The 15,029-nt window shown below is 41.5% G+C and overlaps 1 protein-coding gene across 12 annotated transcripts in view; it reads right to left on the bottom strand.

Moving 5' to 3' along the window:
- Nucleotides 1-323: 323 nt before the first annotated feature.
- Nucleotides 324-15,029, bottom strand: part of WT1 (WT1 transcription factor) — a 35,862-nt gene continuing 21,156 nt past the window's right edge. For 6 of the 12 annotated variants that reach the window (XM_068194802.1, XM_068194794.1, XM_068194798.1 and 3 more), the window contains 5 exons: nt 14,511-14,613; nt 12,955-13,105; nt 6,597-6,686; nt 5,718-5,810; nt 1,283-2,638 (listed from right to left, as the gene is read on the bottom strand). In XM_068194802.1, the coding sequence (XP_068050903.1) occupies nt 2,517-2,638; nt 5,718-5,810; nt 6,597-6,686; nt 12,955-13,105; nt 14,511-14,613 (559 nt within the window). In that variant the 3' untranslated portion in view covers nt 1,283-2,516. Of the gene's footprint in view, nt 1,182-1,282; nt 2,639-4,695; nt 4,840-5,717; nt 5,811-6,596; nt 6,687-12,954; nt 13,106-14,510; nt 14,614-15,029 lie in introns of those variants that run through there. The other 6 variants (XM_068194800.1, XM_068194795.1, XM_068194799.1 and 3 more) reach the window with 6 other exon arrangements.

Genomic DNA, 15,029 nt, shown 5'->3' with positions numbered 1-15,029 from the left:
ACCCACGCTTCATTTTTTGTAGCCATCTACTATTATTATTCGGCATGTGATTCCCCAAGCAGCGAGCCATGGCTGGAGCTATTTACAGGTCACTGGAAGTCTGGCCTGTGCTGCAGTGGAGTTTTGGTTGTATTTCACAGAAGATAGTTTTATTTATGTTTGACTGATGCAGGCAAAAACCGGAGGCTGCTTTTTCTTTTTTTGGCTTTTCGTATAAACACTCATGGCAGCTCTCTATTTTGGGTGCAGACTGAAAAACAGATTGTTTTGTAGTTGCCGAGAACTGCTGGGTAAATCAGAGGACATTGTTATTGCAGCTGAGCTTTTCTTTCAAGAGAGCAGGAGGAGTTGCTTTATTTTTTAATTCTGTGCAGCTTGATGTGCACCGTTCGCTCCAAATATTTGATGTTTGCCACACTTGTTATGAGTTTCTCCAGAGAGATGCTGTCTTTTGGCAGCAAAAGATAAAGTTGACTGATACAAATGAGTCGCAGTACCCCAACAGTAATTAACAGTGATGCAATACCCAGGCGAAAAAGAGGACTTGAAGAATTAACTGTTGAGTTTTCCTGACGATGCAGCTGCACTTTAAGAGAGAAAGCTCAACCCATCATAGAACTCCATTGTGTACATTAGAGAAAAAAGCTTGGCAAGATACATTAAAGATTTTTGCTAAAGAGATACAAATATTTTGCAAGGGCAAAGGGCACTGAGGCAGGCTGTACTTACTTCCAAAGAAAAGTAGGCAGTATGACAAAGAAACAGTAATATTTCTTTATCTTCGTTTTCACACTTCATCATCTATGAAAGACTGTCTTTTTCAACCTGCTGAACTGATTTAAGCCACCCCAACTCTAAATTAACTTTTACTTAAAAGTCAGTCTATGACATCCTAATCTAAGAAGTTATCTGTGCTTATGGTTTCAGCCCAGTTCCACAGAAGGCCAGTTCTGCTATTTATAAATGGGATTTTACTTGTTCTATAAAGTCCTTACACAAATCTCACGGGTCGAAAGAGAAGGAATGGTTGGGTAAGAAGACAAAGGATTGAAGCAACTGCTTTATAGCACAATATGAAACTTGACACTGTTTTCTGCTGCCAGTATGATTCCCAAGTGAGATGGATAAATTGTGGTCAGGACCTGGACAGGTTAACTAGTGGTCATCAGTGCTGGTGGTACCTTTATATACAAAAAAAAAAAAAAAAAAAAAAAGGATACTATTGGACAGGGCATTTGAAATTTAATACCAGACATGAAACAAGACATCTGTTGGACTCTCATTTGTTTCTCTTTGAATGGGCTTTAATTGAAAGCTCAGTGAAAAATGCAGGTTACATTCTTAGTGTTATCAATAGTTTGTAACAGCAACGACATCAGAACAGTGATGCTTCTAATATTTATACATTTTCTAATTGGAGATGTCTAAGAGCAATACATTATCAGATATATATATACACACAATTTCAAGCAATTAAAAGTAAATAATAAACCCCTCCTCCCAAACCCCTGAAATAATATATTTCCTTACACTAATAATGTCTTTTTCACATATACTTGACAAAGAGTCTTTTTTAAGTTACTTATCTTAAGAGTAATCTGTTAATGGAGATCCTGGACCAGCCCCATTAGAAGTTCAGTTTTAAGTTTATACAGCTTGCTAGCCACATAACCAGTGTGGCTTTACATTGTAAACAAATCCCAAATGTCTACAATGCTTGAAATTAGTTTTGTGTAAAGGACATCTATGCATCTCATGATAGAATAAATTTAAACCAATACATTAAAAAGAGAGAGAGAAAAGGAGAGAGCTAATTGACAAACAAAACAGTTTTAAGGGTTCAGTTATGCAATTCTTTAAAAACCAAGTTAACTTAATGGTAAGATTCTTATTTTCTGTACAGAGAGGCTCTGGTTCATCTGGATTTAGCTGCTCTAGGAAGATAACCATTTAGAAAAGGTTTGATTTGTGAAATTCAAAAGCAGAGCTTCCAACTCGAAAAGTCTGCCCTTTGGTAGTACAAAGGTTACCAGAAGTATCTCAGGTGACTGTTCCTTCGTTTTGTGAGGAAAGCAGTGCTAGCACTCGGGAGCCTCAGCATATGCAGGGGTGATGTAAGTGTAGAGCTGACCTTCAACAGGGAGGAATCATCCTACCCACTGCAGGAATTAAAAAGGCACAGCAATTTGTACCCAGAAAAGTTCGAGTGAAAATAACACAAAAGAGCTGGAGACAGACATGAAAGCTGAGCACAGTTTATGGTCATCTTGAAACTGTGGCGGTCTTGCCTACTTTTGTACAAAACCACAAGTAAAAATCTCTTGAACTTATTGACTAGGAACTTGTGCAGCTCCAGATGGAAGGGCAGGCTGAGCAGAATCCTACGTTTTAGTTAACTTGTGTCAAATAGGATGCGAAGACAGCTGCAGCTCTCTGACAGAGGTGATCGAGGATGGCTGAGAAAGTTTGCAGTAGCTTATAATGTCCCATCTGGTTTTTTCACTTGTTTGAACTGTCTAAAGGGCCAACTGCAGTTTAGTCATGTTCCTCTGGTGCATGTTGTGATGACGAACTAATTCATCAGACCTGGCAAATTTTTTTTGACAGCTGGGCCACCGGCAACTGAAAGGCTTTTCACCTGTTAACAAAACACCCTGTTATTAGCTGAGCATGCAGCTCATCTGAGACGCTGCTCTTTGTTTTCTTTCTGCGGGGCTGTGAGGAGCTGGCAGAGCCCCTGTCAGGAGGAAAGGCACCCCGGGCTGTCCTGAGAGGGCATGGGAGTGCCCCCAGCTCCTGCTCGCATCAGCGCTCGCCTTCCTACCTCTGCCTCAGCTGATGTTTACCAAGTGCCTTTCCAGGGGATGTAGAGAACCTTGCAGCGGTTCATTCCTGGGGACAGGCCCTTGCTGAGCACCGTGCTGCCGTGATTATGCTGCTCTTAGCTCTCAAGGGACCAAGTTTCAAAGTCACCCTGGCGCGCACACAAGCTTCAGTCACAGCTCGGGCGGCGGTGCAGACACACTGTTAGTCACCGTGGAAACTGTCAGTGACTTTCTAGAGCTTGACCTCCAGTCAAGGGGAGTTTTTTCCAGCTAATTCAACGACTTTTGGCTGAAGTTCTTTGAAACTGGTGAGTGTAAGTGAATATGGTAGAAGCAACAGAGTTCAGCATGGAGTCTGCTGAGCCAGACTCCAAGTTTTCCACTCCTATCTAAATAAAGCGGATTCACATCTATGGGAGATACCAAATGCTCAAAATAGCATTTTTCTAACATTTTCATGAGCATAATATTCACTACAAATAACTCCAAGCAAAGCACATTCAAATTTAACAAGAAGTGCCACCACTTTTTAACTGTTTCACCTGGTCTCTTGCTTTCCTACAGTGTGTAAGTGGAATTTCAGGCTGTGCTTGTGATGCCACAGGAATGCTGATGGAATGCTTTCATTAGCTCAGAGCAGTGCCCGGTGACTCATGCTTCTTCTTCTTTTTTTTTTTTTTTTTTCCACAAAATAAATGCAATATTTTAAAGTATGTTCAGCTCTGGGGCTGGGCTCTTCAGTGCTGTCTACACACCTCATCCTCTCTAACACACTCCAGACATGCTGGCATGGTTCAACCTCACCCAGGCATCTTCTCTTCTTATTTACCTCACACTTTGGGCATTTCACAAACCCAATCCAAATTCAGACAAAAGGAGATTTGCATAAATGTGTATTTCTGTCTGCAAACTCCTATGTGAGGTATTTTAGGTGAAAGGGAATTCCTAAAATCTACTTTATCCACTTAGCAAAGATGATGGCAAATGCATCAGCTATCTCCTATGAGTGCATAAAATGTTGGGGGAAAATGGTGCAGATATCAGGGATCACATTTCCATTGCTAAATGTGTCTGTGGATGGATAAAACTTCCTTTGATTTTTTTTTCTTTCAACAGCAAAGATTGCTGTCACAGTGAAATTGCTTATGAAGAAAAAAATCCCTGAATCCTAACAAATAGCTTGGTAGTTGACTAAAATTAGGATAGAATTGCATGGAAGCCACCTTTGCTTTGATTCCTCAAGATTTAACATGGAGCAAGTTAACTTGAGCTCGGTGCTTTGTCACATAATTCAGGGGCTATGAGAAAGAAAGAAGAGTGAAGCAAGGTGAGGATGAAAAATCCCCACCCACCACTCGTGCTCATGCCCCTCAGGAGCTGACACATCCAAAAGTGCTGTCAGGAGTGGCTCCACAGCACCAGCCCAGATGCTGTGCCAGTGGCAGGCAGCAAACCCACAGCAGGCAGATCCCAGGGAGCCACGGGGAGCTAGGACAGGGAGAGGAGCTTCACCAGCACAAAAGAGAGCAAGTCCTTCACTGTAGCTAATCTGGGCTATAAAAAATGACTGGAGTCATGCAAGTCCTGAATTAGCAGAGCAGTTGGCAGTGAAATGTGATGTAGAATGTAGTTTATCCCAGCTTGCCAGCGAGTTACAACCACTTGCCATTTTGTCTCTCCCAGAACATTACCTCTTGCTGGTTAAGAAAACATCTTTCTTCATGCAAATGCACAGAGACCCAGGCCCTGCAGCTCAACAGGACCATGGGGACAACCCAGGAGCACAGCCTTTGCCATTTGCAGATTGCAAGTGTAGATATGGCCATTGGGTGAAGCATTTATTTGGCCAGAGCCACAGAAAATGCCACTGTTCTCAGGTGAATCATTTCCTTTATTAAAATTTCTCTTTTATTTTTGGAAGTCTGAAATGTGTGTTTTTATGGTCCAGAAGAGAAAAAAGAATTCTTAGCAGGGAGAAAAAGATTTTCAGGCTCCTTGTCCATCTGTACAGAGACTGAATTTAAAAGGTTAACACCAGTATGGAAAACGCCGTGACATCCAACAACATGCCAAAGTGCTTGGTAAACAATTACTTGGTAAAAACACTGCATACACAGCAGAAGGAACAGCAGATGTCAGTACACAGGACTAATTCTAAAGCTTAAAACTAAAATACAGAGGTTGCTGCAGCTGCTCCTTAATGGTGTTTACATTTATGTGAGGGCAGAGTAGACTAAAATGGCCTCCCTTTTTCTTCCCCCCTGTATTTGGATGAAATACTATGGTTTCTACCAAAAAAAAAATAAATAAATAAAAGGTCCTTGAATATTTGAGTAAGCTTTTACTTTAGTGTCTGTCAGTGTGAGTTTGCAAAAGGCACTGCTTTTATCTGCTGGAGAGATTACAGCCCAAGCAGCAACAGCAAGGGCTTTGCTGTGCTATCCTGCATTAGGCTCAGCTGACACTTGGGAGAAGCATGAGTAGGCACGAATACTTTAGATTACAGACCTTTGGCTAAAGCTAGAATTAAAATTTCTATCTTGTAGGGCTCTTTCAGTAAAGGCAGTAGATCAACTTGACATTTGTGGGCTGAGACCACGATGCTCGTTTCATAAGAGCTGACAACATTTATTTTGCCAAGCTGAAATTTCTTTAAACACGAAGGAAGAAAGCATAGTTTCTAAAATCACCTAAATCCCTTTGTGAAAAGTGACTATCATGCTTGGGGAAAGCAGCCACACTGAAAAATCAGCACACTGAAATTGTTTCTGCTGTTTTGAATATTTAAATCTTGGTTAAGACACTTTCTAATCATGTAATTTACAACAACATCGATTTAAAATTCAATTAAAAAAAAAAAAGAAATATAAATGTGAAGAAAAGTTTACGCACTTGTTTTACCTGTATGAGTCCTGGTATGAGTCTTCAGATGATCAGATCTGGAGAATTTTCTCTGACAGGTTTTACACTGAAAGGGCTTCACACCTAAGAGACAAAAAAAAAAAAAAAAAAAATCCATTCTCATGTCCCAACATTTTTGGAAGTGCGAATGAAATCAGATATTTCTGAAGTTCCAAAAGCCTGGATATTTTTTTTTCTTCTTCTTTTTTTTTTGTTCTAGTTCCTGTAATTGCTCCTCCCATCCCTGTGCCTGCACATTACAGAAAGTTAGTCATTAATGAGGCCACCACCCCTCGTAACCTCCTCTTCCAGTGCCTGGGTCTGAAGCATCTGAACAGCTCCTCCCTAAACAAACCCCACTGAAATCATCTGCAAACATGGTTAATCCTGACCTGAGGCTTGCACTGAGGGTGTCCTGCAGCAGCAAACAGGACATAAGAAAAATCAAGGTGAAGAAATCTATGTTCATGTGCTCCCAGTAGATTTAACTTACTTCACATTACTAATTTACACATGACACATAGGTCTAGGGGAAATTTTACACTTTGGCAAATTTTTCTTGCAGAACTGTTTCGTTTTAAACACAAGATATTCTTAAAATTGGGCGTAGAGTACAGAGCAAACTGCTTCATTATGAAAGTTGTTTCAAAAGATGGTGTCAGGATGTAAAAGTCACCTAAACAACCACAGTAGTGCTAAAAGGCCAGTTAAAAAAAACCTAGCCATGGCCTTCTCCTAAAATTAATTTCAAGAATTTGGTGTTATGAGCAGACAACATCAGAAAAATAGCAAGTTGGGGAGTACAGTTTCAGGATCACAATTCCCATAAACAGATGCACTCTAATTAGCAGGCAGGTCTTGTCCACAAACCTGTGTGTCGTCTTTGGTGCCTTTTGAGTTGGTCTGAACGAGAAAATCTTCGTTCACAGTCTTTAAAGTCACACTGATAAGGCTTTTCACCTGGAGAGGAGAAACAGCTTGTTAGAAAATGTGGCAAAATGAGGGAACACCTCAAGCTCTGAAAGACTTCTCTGCAGTCTGAAGCAGTCCAGTGGCACACCAGGACTGATTTGTCATAAAGCCATCCACTCTCTTGGAAAGGCTGGCAAAATCCTGCTGCATTGACACTGGCACTGAATTTGCTCACTCTCAGAAAATTAGAGGTTAAAGCCGCAAAAAATTTCCGGTTAAGCGATATTTTTTTTTCTCTGCTGGAAAAGAACAGGAATGTCTTGGCTTATATTTCTCTAAAAACCCCATTAAACCCTTTCAGTAGCACCTGTTTCAGAAGCATATAGGAACAACTCACAGTACAGAGGAACAACTACCAGTTTGAACTAAATTGGGTTTAAAGCAAAAACTAAATAAGCTCCATCCACCCAGGTGACAGTTTTAACCACATTAAATTAATTAGAACAAAACTGAGCAAAAAATTCAACCTCAGAAAAATACATAATCTTCCCCAAAACATAAATTAGGTTTCTTCCATAAAGCGCTATTAAATAGAATTTCTCACGTAGCTGCACAGCTCCCACAGGCAAAGCCATGAATTATTGCAAAGCCTCATGTAAATATAAACTCTTCCCCTCCTCCCATGCAGTTCAGCAGAGATCCTCAGGGTGGGATTTCTCTGGGATGAAAAGATCCTGAGTTTTTTAGAAAAAGAAATCCCCACAAGCCAGTGTCTCAAATGAGCATGGATTTCAATGCAAAGGACTTCACATAAAGATGCAAAAAGAAATGCAGCAACAGAGGAAGGAGGGAAATACTGCCAGCAGAGCACAGGGGTGGTGAAATTTGGGCAAGTTAAGCCAAAACGATCCTTATGCTGTTACAGGAGGAGCTCCATGATCTTCCAAGTCTGGCTAACTCCTAACCTAAGGTCCCTTTGCACAACCCCGGAATCCTGCTGAAGCCTCAGACACTTATTACATTTAATAAATGTCTTAATAACTCTAAATCCCATTAAATGACATTTATGCCCACAGAAAGTGCGGCTCCAGTGGCACAGCACAGAGCCTCAGCAGGAGCAGGAGTGGAACTGCAAAGCTGGGAGGATCCTGGGCTCTGTCTGGGAGGGACACAGGGAGCAGCTCTGCCTGCTGTGGGACACTGAGATGCAAACCAAAGGTCCTGTGGGACCTTGTCCTGCAGGCAAACACCACCTGCAGTGGGCAGGGGGTTTGGTTTCTCTCTGTTTCATTTTAACCCCCATTGCAGGTGTCTGCATGTCTGATTCTAATGCGCTGAGGAAATACATTCTGCTTGCACTGGTATTCTGAGGCACCAGAGCAAACCAGTTTATTTTAAAGCAGCTGCCTTTTGATCCAGGTGACAGAGAACAAGCAGCACGTTAAGGAGAGCGTTCCAAAATTCATCCTGGTGTAGCCAAAACAAAAAATTTTACAAAAGCAACTAAATCTGCAAGAACAAGCTAACTTCCTGTGACAGTCACCCCAAGGAGTTTACTGATTCTCAAACCTAGGTGTGGACAATTTCTGTGTCTGCTGTGCTTAATTTATTAGCATAGGAGATTAAAGTTGCCACAGGTGTTTGAAATAGTTCCATACACTTTGACCGCAAGGACTCCCTGGGGGGTGCCTGCTTTTCACAAACCACTTACTTCCCAGGAATTCAGCCCTTTGGCAGATTTAAGAGGGGCAATGTCAGCAGAGCAGAATGCAGTGACAGGATGATTGTCTGCTAATTGCAATATAAACTTAGAAGATGGCTAAGGAGGCATTGGAATAAAACAGCATAAAGGATCTGATGGCATGCACATGAAAGTATTTCTTTAATTACTTTGGAAAACTATCTTGATTAAAGTCAGCTTTAACCCATGCAGATATTAAAGGAAGCAATCCAAAATGTTTACATAGGGATATGATGGCACTAGGAAGAAACTGAAAAGCAAATAAACAAAAAGAGGCACAACATCAGACAGAAATCCTAATTTCCCTTTCCTTCTACATCTTCTGTGTCAGCTGCAAAGCTGACTGTCACATGCCTGTGAGCTCCCCTAAATTTCCTCAGAACAGGACGACAGAAACATCCCAGATCAGAAAAAGTCTGTTAGTACCCCATGAAATTCCCACAGTGAGAGTGCCTCACTTCCCCAGCCCTACCAAAGCCCCTTCGGAGAAAGGCTAAAGTCTCTTTGTGTATGAAAATATCCAGTAATGCTGTCACCTCCTTATGGGAGCACACACAGTCCCAAAACACTGAGACGTGATTACTTACACTACTGAAAGAGGGCACGCAAAAAAAGGGCATAATGAAATAATGAAGATGAGACAGGGTAGAGGGAATGGCATGTCTTGAATATTTAGGGAAGTAATTTTTGAAATAAAAGGTCCAGAATTGTAAAACAAGCATGAATCTGCCTTTGCACCTATTGCAATAAATATTTCTAATAAAACTGATTTTGTCAAAAGCAGTTAACTTAAACTAAGGGAAGTGTGCATGTTTTTTCTGGAGCAAATTCATTTGCTCAGGTGCATGGGAAAACAGAAAATTCTACTGCTGTAGCAGTTGCACAAAATAGTCACAGTCATAGCTTTTAATTAAGGAGTTCTTCAAGAGTAAAAGCCTGTTGCTAACAAAAACAGATGAGAAAAGGAGGCTGATTCTGAAACCACAGGCTGCAAGTGGGAATGAGAATCTGAAGGCTGGTCTATACATCCTTCACCAATTTAAACCCCTTTTCTTAAATAAGTGTACTCAGTAAATCAAACAAGTCCCACGATCACAACTTTTCCTTGCTAATCCTGCATTTTTATTTAATATCATTTGCCTTTGCAAACTCACACAAAATGCATGTTGACTTATTTACTAGGGAGCCTTTATAGCTAACATTTTCTGTCATCTTCACACCGTAGCTCACCTGTGACATGTCATTACCATTCTGAAATTAATCTTGTATTTTAGATCCCTAAGAATTTTTATTTTACACTGTAGAAATATCAGCCTGAAAGGATACAGCCTGGCACCCTACCATAAAGGACAACCTTCCTGATCTACAGATTCTCATATTCCAGCACAGATCATACCTGCAGCTGAGCCAATTTAGGCTAAAGAATATCCCTGGCAAACAGGCAGAAGATTTTTCTCTCTGCAAACCTGCTCAGCTTTGTGTTAGAATAAGTCCAGTTTTCCCAATGAGTGGCACTGAACCCAAAGGGTCTCTGGCAAGAATGCTGATGCTCCCACCAGAAGTGAAATTTATGGAGGTCTAGACATCAATTTGTTTCTGCAAGGAAGTGCCTGAAGCCTGCCACAGAATGACAACTCACATTATTTGCTGCAAAGTTGAAAAGTCAGATGTATTTCTGCATCTCCTTTCAGAGACCTATCTGCTGCACCAAAATACACCAAGATAAGAAACAAGCTTTTTTGGCTGTACATGTTTCAATGAAGGCATTGTTAGAACAGACGAGCAGCCTCGGAGGGTACAAAGTGTTAACATATTTTCAACTGAGGCGATTTGAAACACTGGTAAAAACTGATTACAGAATCCAACTTTGTGTTTCAGGGCCTTGCTTGGTTTTGCAATACAGCAACTGGGAAAGAAGGATGGAAGATCTGATGAGCCAGTCTTTTGTATGTATCTATTACAGAAATAAAAAGTATCATCTAGAGCCAACCTAGATATCATCTAGAGCCAATATCATAAAAAAATAAAAAAATATCATCTAGAGCCAACAATATCCTGCAAAGATACAGTCTGTTGGTTTAATATCATATATATGTAACAGCTTGTTTTCAAATCATGTGTTCATCATTTAAAAAATGACCAAAATCTTTGACCTACCACTACCCTAAGACAGCATAAGGTGGAAGAGCCCCAACCCATGAGTGAGTCCAGAACCACCTTACAGGAAGATTAATAAATTATCTTTGTTTGATTAGGAGAGGTGTGACAAACACAGCCACATGATTTTTTGGAGAAAACTGGTTCCAAATTTTGTTTTTGACATGCAGGAGAAACAAGTCAGGGTTAGACAAACACATGAAGGTGCAAAGGAAATGGATCTGCATCACAACAGTGGGCTTGGCTGCCCAGGACTCCTGAAGAGCATGGCAGTGGAAAACCTTCATGGCCAGACTAAATCCAGGCCATCCACAAATCCAGCAGCCAGGAAAATATGATAACTGGGAAGTTATCCCCCCCAAGATGCTCCCACCAAACACCCCCAAAATCTAGGACTGGCAGACCACAGGAGGACACAGGAAATGAAGAGCATCATATTCTAAGCCTCTACTGCAGCTGGGAATTTGGTAAGTAGAATTCCCAGACCATAATAACAGGAAATGTCCAGTACCCATTCAACAGGCTGAGGACAAGACCCTGCCAGATCATACAGGGAAAAAATCCCTTCTGATCCTAAATCTGAGCTCCTCAGCCAGGCAAGCTGCCCCAGCAATTTTCATTCCAGCAGTGCACCACCCCTTGCTTCCTCTCTTCAGCCTCAAAACCTTACAGAGCAATGCTGCCATCAGCAAACACGAGCTTTGGGAAACAAGCTGGCCTCTTGTGGAAAGAAACTTCCAAAGGTTTGAGAAATAAATAATTTCTGCTGTCAACACGTCAAAATGTGTGTGCAGGAGGATCTGTGCCCGCCTGTACAGAAAAGGTGTTTGAGGGGAAAAAAGTGGTTTTTCTCTACCCAGTTCCACTTCAGCCTGAACCAGAGGAGAGGCCTCTATGGCCCTAGAGACAATGGGACCCCTCTAACCCCTCTCTGGGGTGTTAGACAGACATAGGCCTACCCCCCCATGTCTTTTGGGGGCTTTCTGACTCTACAAGCCTACATTCTATACGATATAATATTGAAAAATCTTCTCCAGCTAAGGAAAAAACATAACATGTAAGCTGAAGTCCTTGTGATTGATCCAGAAATAACACTGGGAAAGCCAAGCAACTAAATGGAATAAAATACAGGACTGGAGCAAGCAAATAATGACTGCTGAAACACGGAGTAAATCAATTTAGGAATGAAGGAAATAATGACTATGAGAAAAATTCAGAACTGTTTAGGCATAATGGAGAAAAATACTGAATTTAATGGCCTTCAAAAGATTTCCAAATGTTTTTGGTTTCAATTTATTTATAGAAAATAGAAAGCATTTCTGTAGACCTTCCCTTCTAAAGATGAACTTACACTTACAGTCTAAAGCATTTTAAATTTTTAATTTCAGCAGCTCTGAAGACAGCTGTCTCAATATTTTCTGACTTGCCCATTCATTAATTAAAAGTGCTTTGTGTGCATTTCTCACAGTTTACACAATTAACGGACTGAATGGTCTCCAAATGGAGAAGGTTGCAACCATCTTTTTATGAGATGTTAGACAATCTGCTAGGTCACCCAGCATGGGCTGCCTTCCTGCTCCCTTTCATCCCTTTGCTCTTCCATCACATCAATGGCTAGCTGAACATCCATATTTACAGGTTACCTGCACAGAAAGAACTTTCTAAATAAAAATATGACAGGCAATCAAAAAAAAATTTAAAAACCCATAAAGATATATCATAATTTTACACATCCAACACCATCAATCTCCCAACAGGGGAAATAACTCTGGCTACTCTTTGGCGAAGTGCAGCAGAGTATTTGATTTCCACATTTTGAGGTCTTCTTTCCTGAACTCAGAGAAATCCAGACATTAGCCTGCAAATGACTGGTTTCAGGCTCAATTCTTCATGGAAAGATCCCATAGCAGGGAACCTATCTGCCTACACCCCATTTACCAATCCCTGCCTACACCCCCAGCCAGAAAGGGTTTACACAGGACAACCAGAGGATGCTGAATGTCTAGGTTCCTCTTGCAGAGGAAACTTCTTCATAAATAGCATTAGATGAGATTTGGAGTGAGATTCAATGGTCCCAAATGAGGGGGGAAAGAAGAAAAAAAAAATTAAAAGCGAAAAAAACTCACAGCCCTGTAACAGTAAGAGAGGGAGGGAGGCGATCTGCTTGCTGTGTGCTTTTCTTAGCTAGATCCAGAGAGCCTTCAGCTCCAAAAGAGGGGTTGCCAGGTGACAAAGAGGGGGTGCCAGGAGACAAAGAGGGTGTGCCCAAGTGACAAAGAGGGGTTGCCCAGCTGACAGAGCACACGCTCACTCATCTGATGGATTCTCACGCTCCCTGACCTGGCAGAGCATTTCTTGCCCCTTCTGCCATCCCAAAGCCCCCCCTGCACACTCTGCTGTGCCATGATTTATACCCACCAGTGTGCTTTCTGCTGTGCATCTGCAAGTGGGACAGCTTGAAGTATCTCTTGTTGCAGCCAGGGTAGGCACACATGAAGGGACGCTTCTCGTTCGTCTCGCTCGCCGACCGCACGATGGTGGGAGCCACCCCGGGCACGCGCCGGACGTCCTGCAGAGACAGAGACCTGCTGAGGCCACCTGGGTGTCCTCAGCTTTGGCTTCACACACTCAGGTCACCCAGCAGCTCCCCAGGACAAAGAGATACTTGGATAGATCGGACTGGACACAGGAAATTTTGCTTCATTCTACAGCAACAACCTTAGTGTGCCTTATTTGGTTCTTAGCAGAGTGTTAAAATTATCCAAAGGTGAAGCACAGTGAGCTCTGCTTAGTGAATTCTCTCACCAGTGTTTGTATGAGAGGCTGAATGGCCCACACTGACCTCATGTATAACCACACAATCCTGGCAGAACTCCCATTGCCACAGAAAATAGTTTTAAGTTTGTACCAGGGTGAGAGGAAAGAGCGTGAGCCAGAGGAGTACTGTCCCTTTTATTTTAAATACTCATATAAAGCTACAGGACAAGGAAATGGATGTCTTGGATTAACACAAACTGATTAACAGCAAAACAAAAACAACTGTCTAGGTGGAGCTGGTGAATAGTTCAGCCTTAATGCGTTTTGGCCACTGCCACAATGTTCCATCAAAGATGATCTCCTCCTTCTGGGATGATTGACTTCCTTAAACAATGTCAACCATTTACTTTTATTCACCCAACAAAAGCCGGCTCAGGACCCTGTTTCTGAAAGCTTGCCACTGAATAATGACTTGCTAAACTACACAGAAAAGGAAAAGGAGAAAAGATGTGGTCTAAAAACACAGATGTAAGTTGACAACACAGAGCAACATAGAAGAGACAGATACTCTGTAATGACTTTGCCATCAGTTTTAACAAGGTATATCTTTTACAGGGGCATTTAATAATGATATGACTGTCTCAGAAAGGGAGGAAATGAACTCCCGTGAATGAAAAGTTCCTCCCAAATATTCACTAATTACTTAGTTATTAGGAAACAATCGCATATTTCGTTTTAAGGAAATACATTTGAATCAGTAAAGTTTCAGAAACATGTAAAAGCAAAATGTCATCTGACACTTTCATATATGTAGTTATTAGATATAGTCCTATCGACCTAGATATGTGGTTATATTAGATATGACCACAGAGGCTCCACATGGCCAGAGTGATTGGAGCTGGAAGCTGGAAACTGGCCCACGCATTTTGGACCATCCTGAGAAGCTGGTAAGGTAAGTCAGCACAGAAAGGAATACTGCCTTGCAGACGTATTTCAGAAGAAGAGACTAGCAATTTTAAATGACTGTGTCAGAAAGAAATCTTATGTTAGAGTGCAATGGCTTCGGTGAGGTCAGGACGCTTTTGTAAAACGTCTCTGGACAACACGGGGAAGCCACAAATCAGGGATGGGTTTGCAAACACCAGTGAAGTAGTGAGTGAACACTGTAAACAGGCAGCAGTTTTGCTTCCCTGTGAAGAATGCCCCACAATACTCACTTGTATGCCTCTAAAGACCCCGTGGGTGTGTATTCTGTACTGGGCCCCACAGCTGTACAACATGGGAGCGCTGTGGTTCTCATTTTCATATCCCGCTGTGTGTCTGTAAGCAAAGAGGGCAATAACGAAAAAATTAAATATTTTTCAGTACTCAGCTCCATGTGAGAGGTTTCTTTCCTTAAGTCAGTGGTAACATATGCAGAGTTTGCTTTCACAGCCGTGATATCCAAGTTCAAGTGAAATTCACCAAAGGAAACCTGCTCTGCCTTCATTCACATGGATCTGCTCCCACTGGCACAATGCACTGACTCCATACATACATCTATTAGTATCCATTAAGGCATCCAGGGGAAAAAGAAAAAAAAAAAAAAAAAGAAATTCTCATGATTTGAACTCTGATGTATTTCCACAAAGATTTTAGGTAAGAGGGAAAAATTCACATAGCAGCACAAGGGTGTCATGTGCACATGTTCACGTTATTTATCAGTCAAACGTGGGGCTGGCTATTGCTAATATCTT

The sequence above is a fragment of the Anomalospiza imberbis genome, chromosome 6 (genome assembly GCF_031753505.1).
Source record: "Anomalospiza imberbis isolate Cuckoo-Finch-1a 21T00152 chromosome 6, ASM3175350v1, whole genome shotgun sequence".
NCBI lineage: Eukaryota > Metazoa > Chordata > Aves > Passeriformes > Viduidae > Anomalospiza > Anomalospiza imberbis.
Note: the sequence above shows the minus strand (reverse complement) of the source record. Positions and strands in the feature narration are given on the sequence as shown.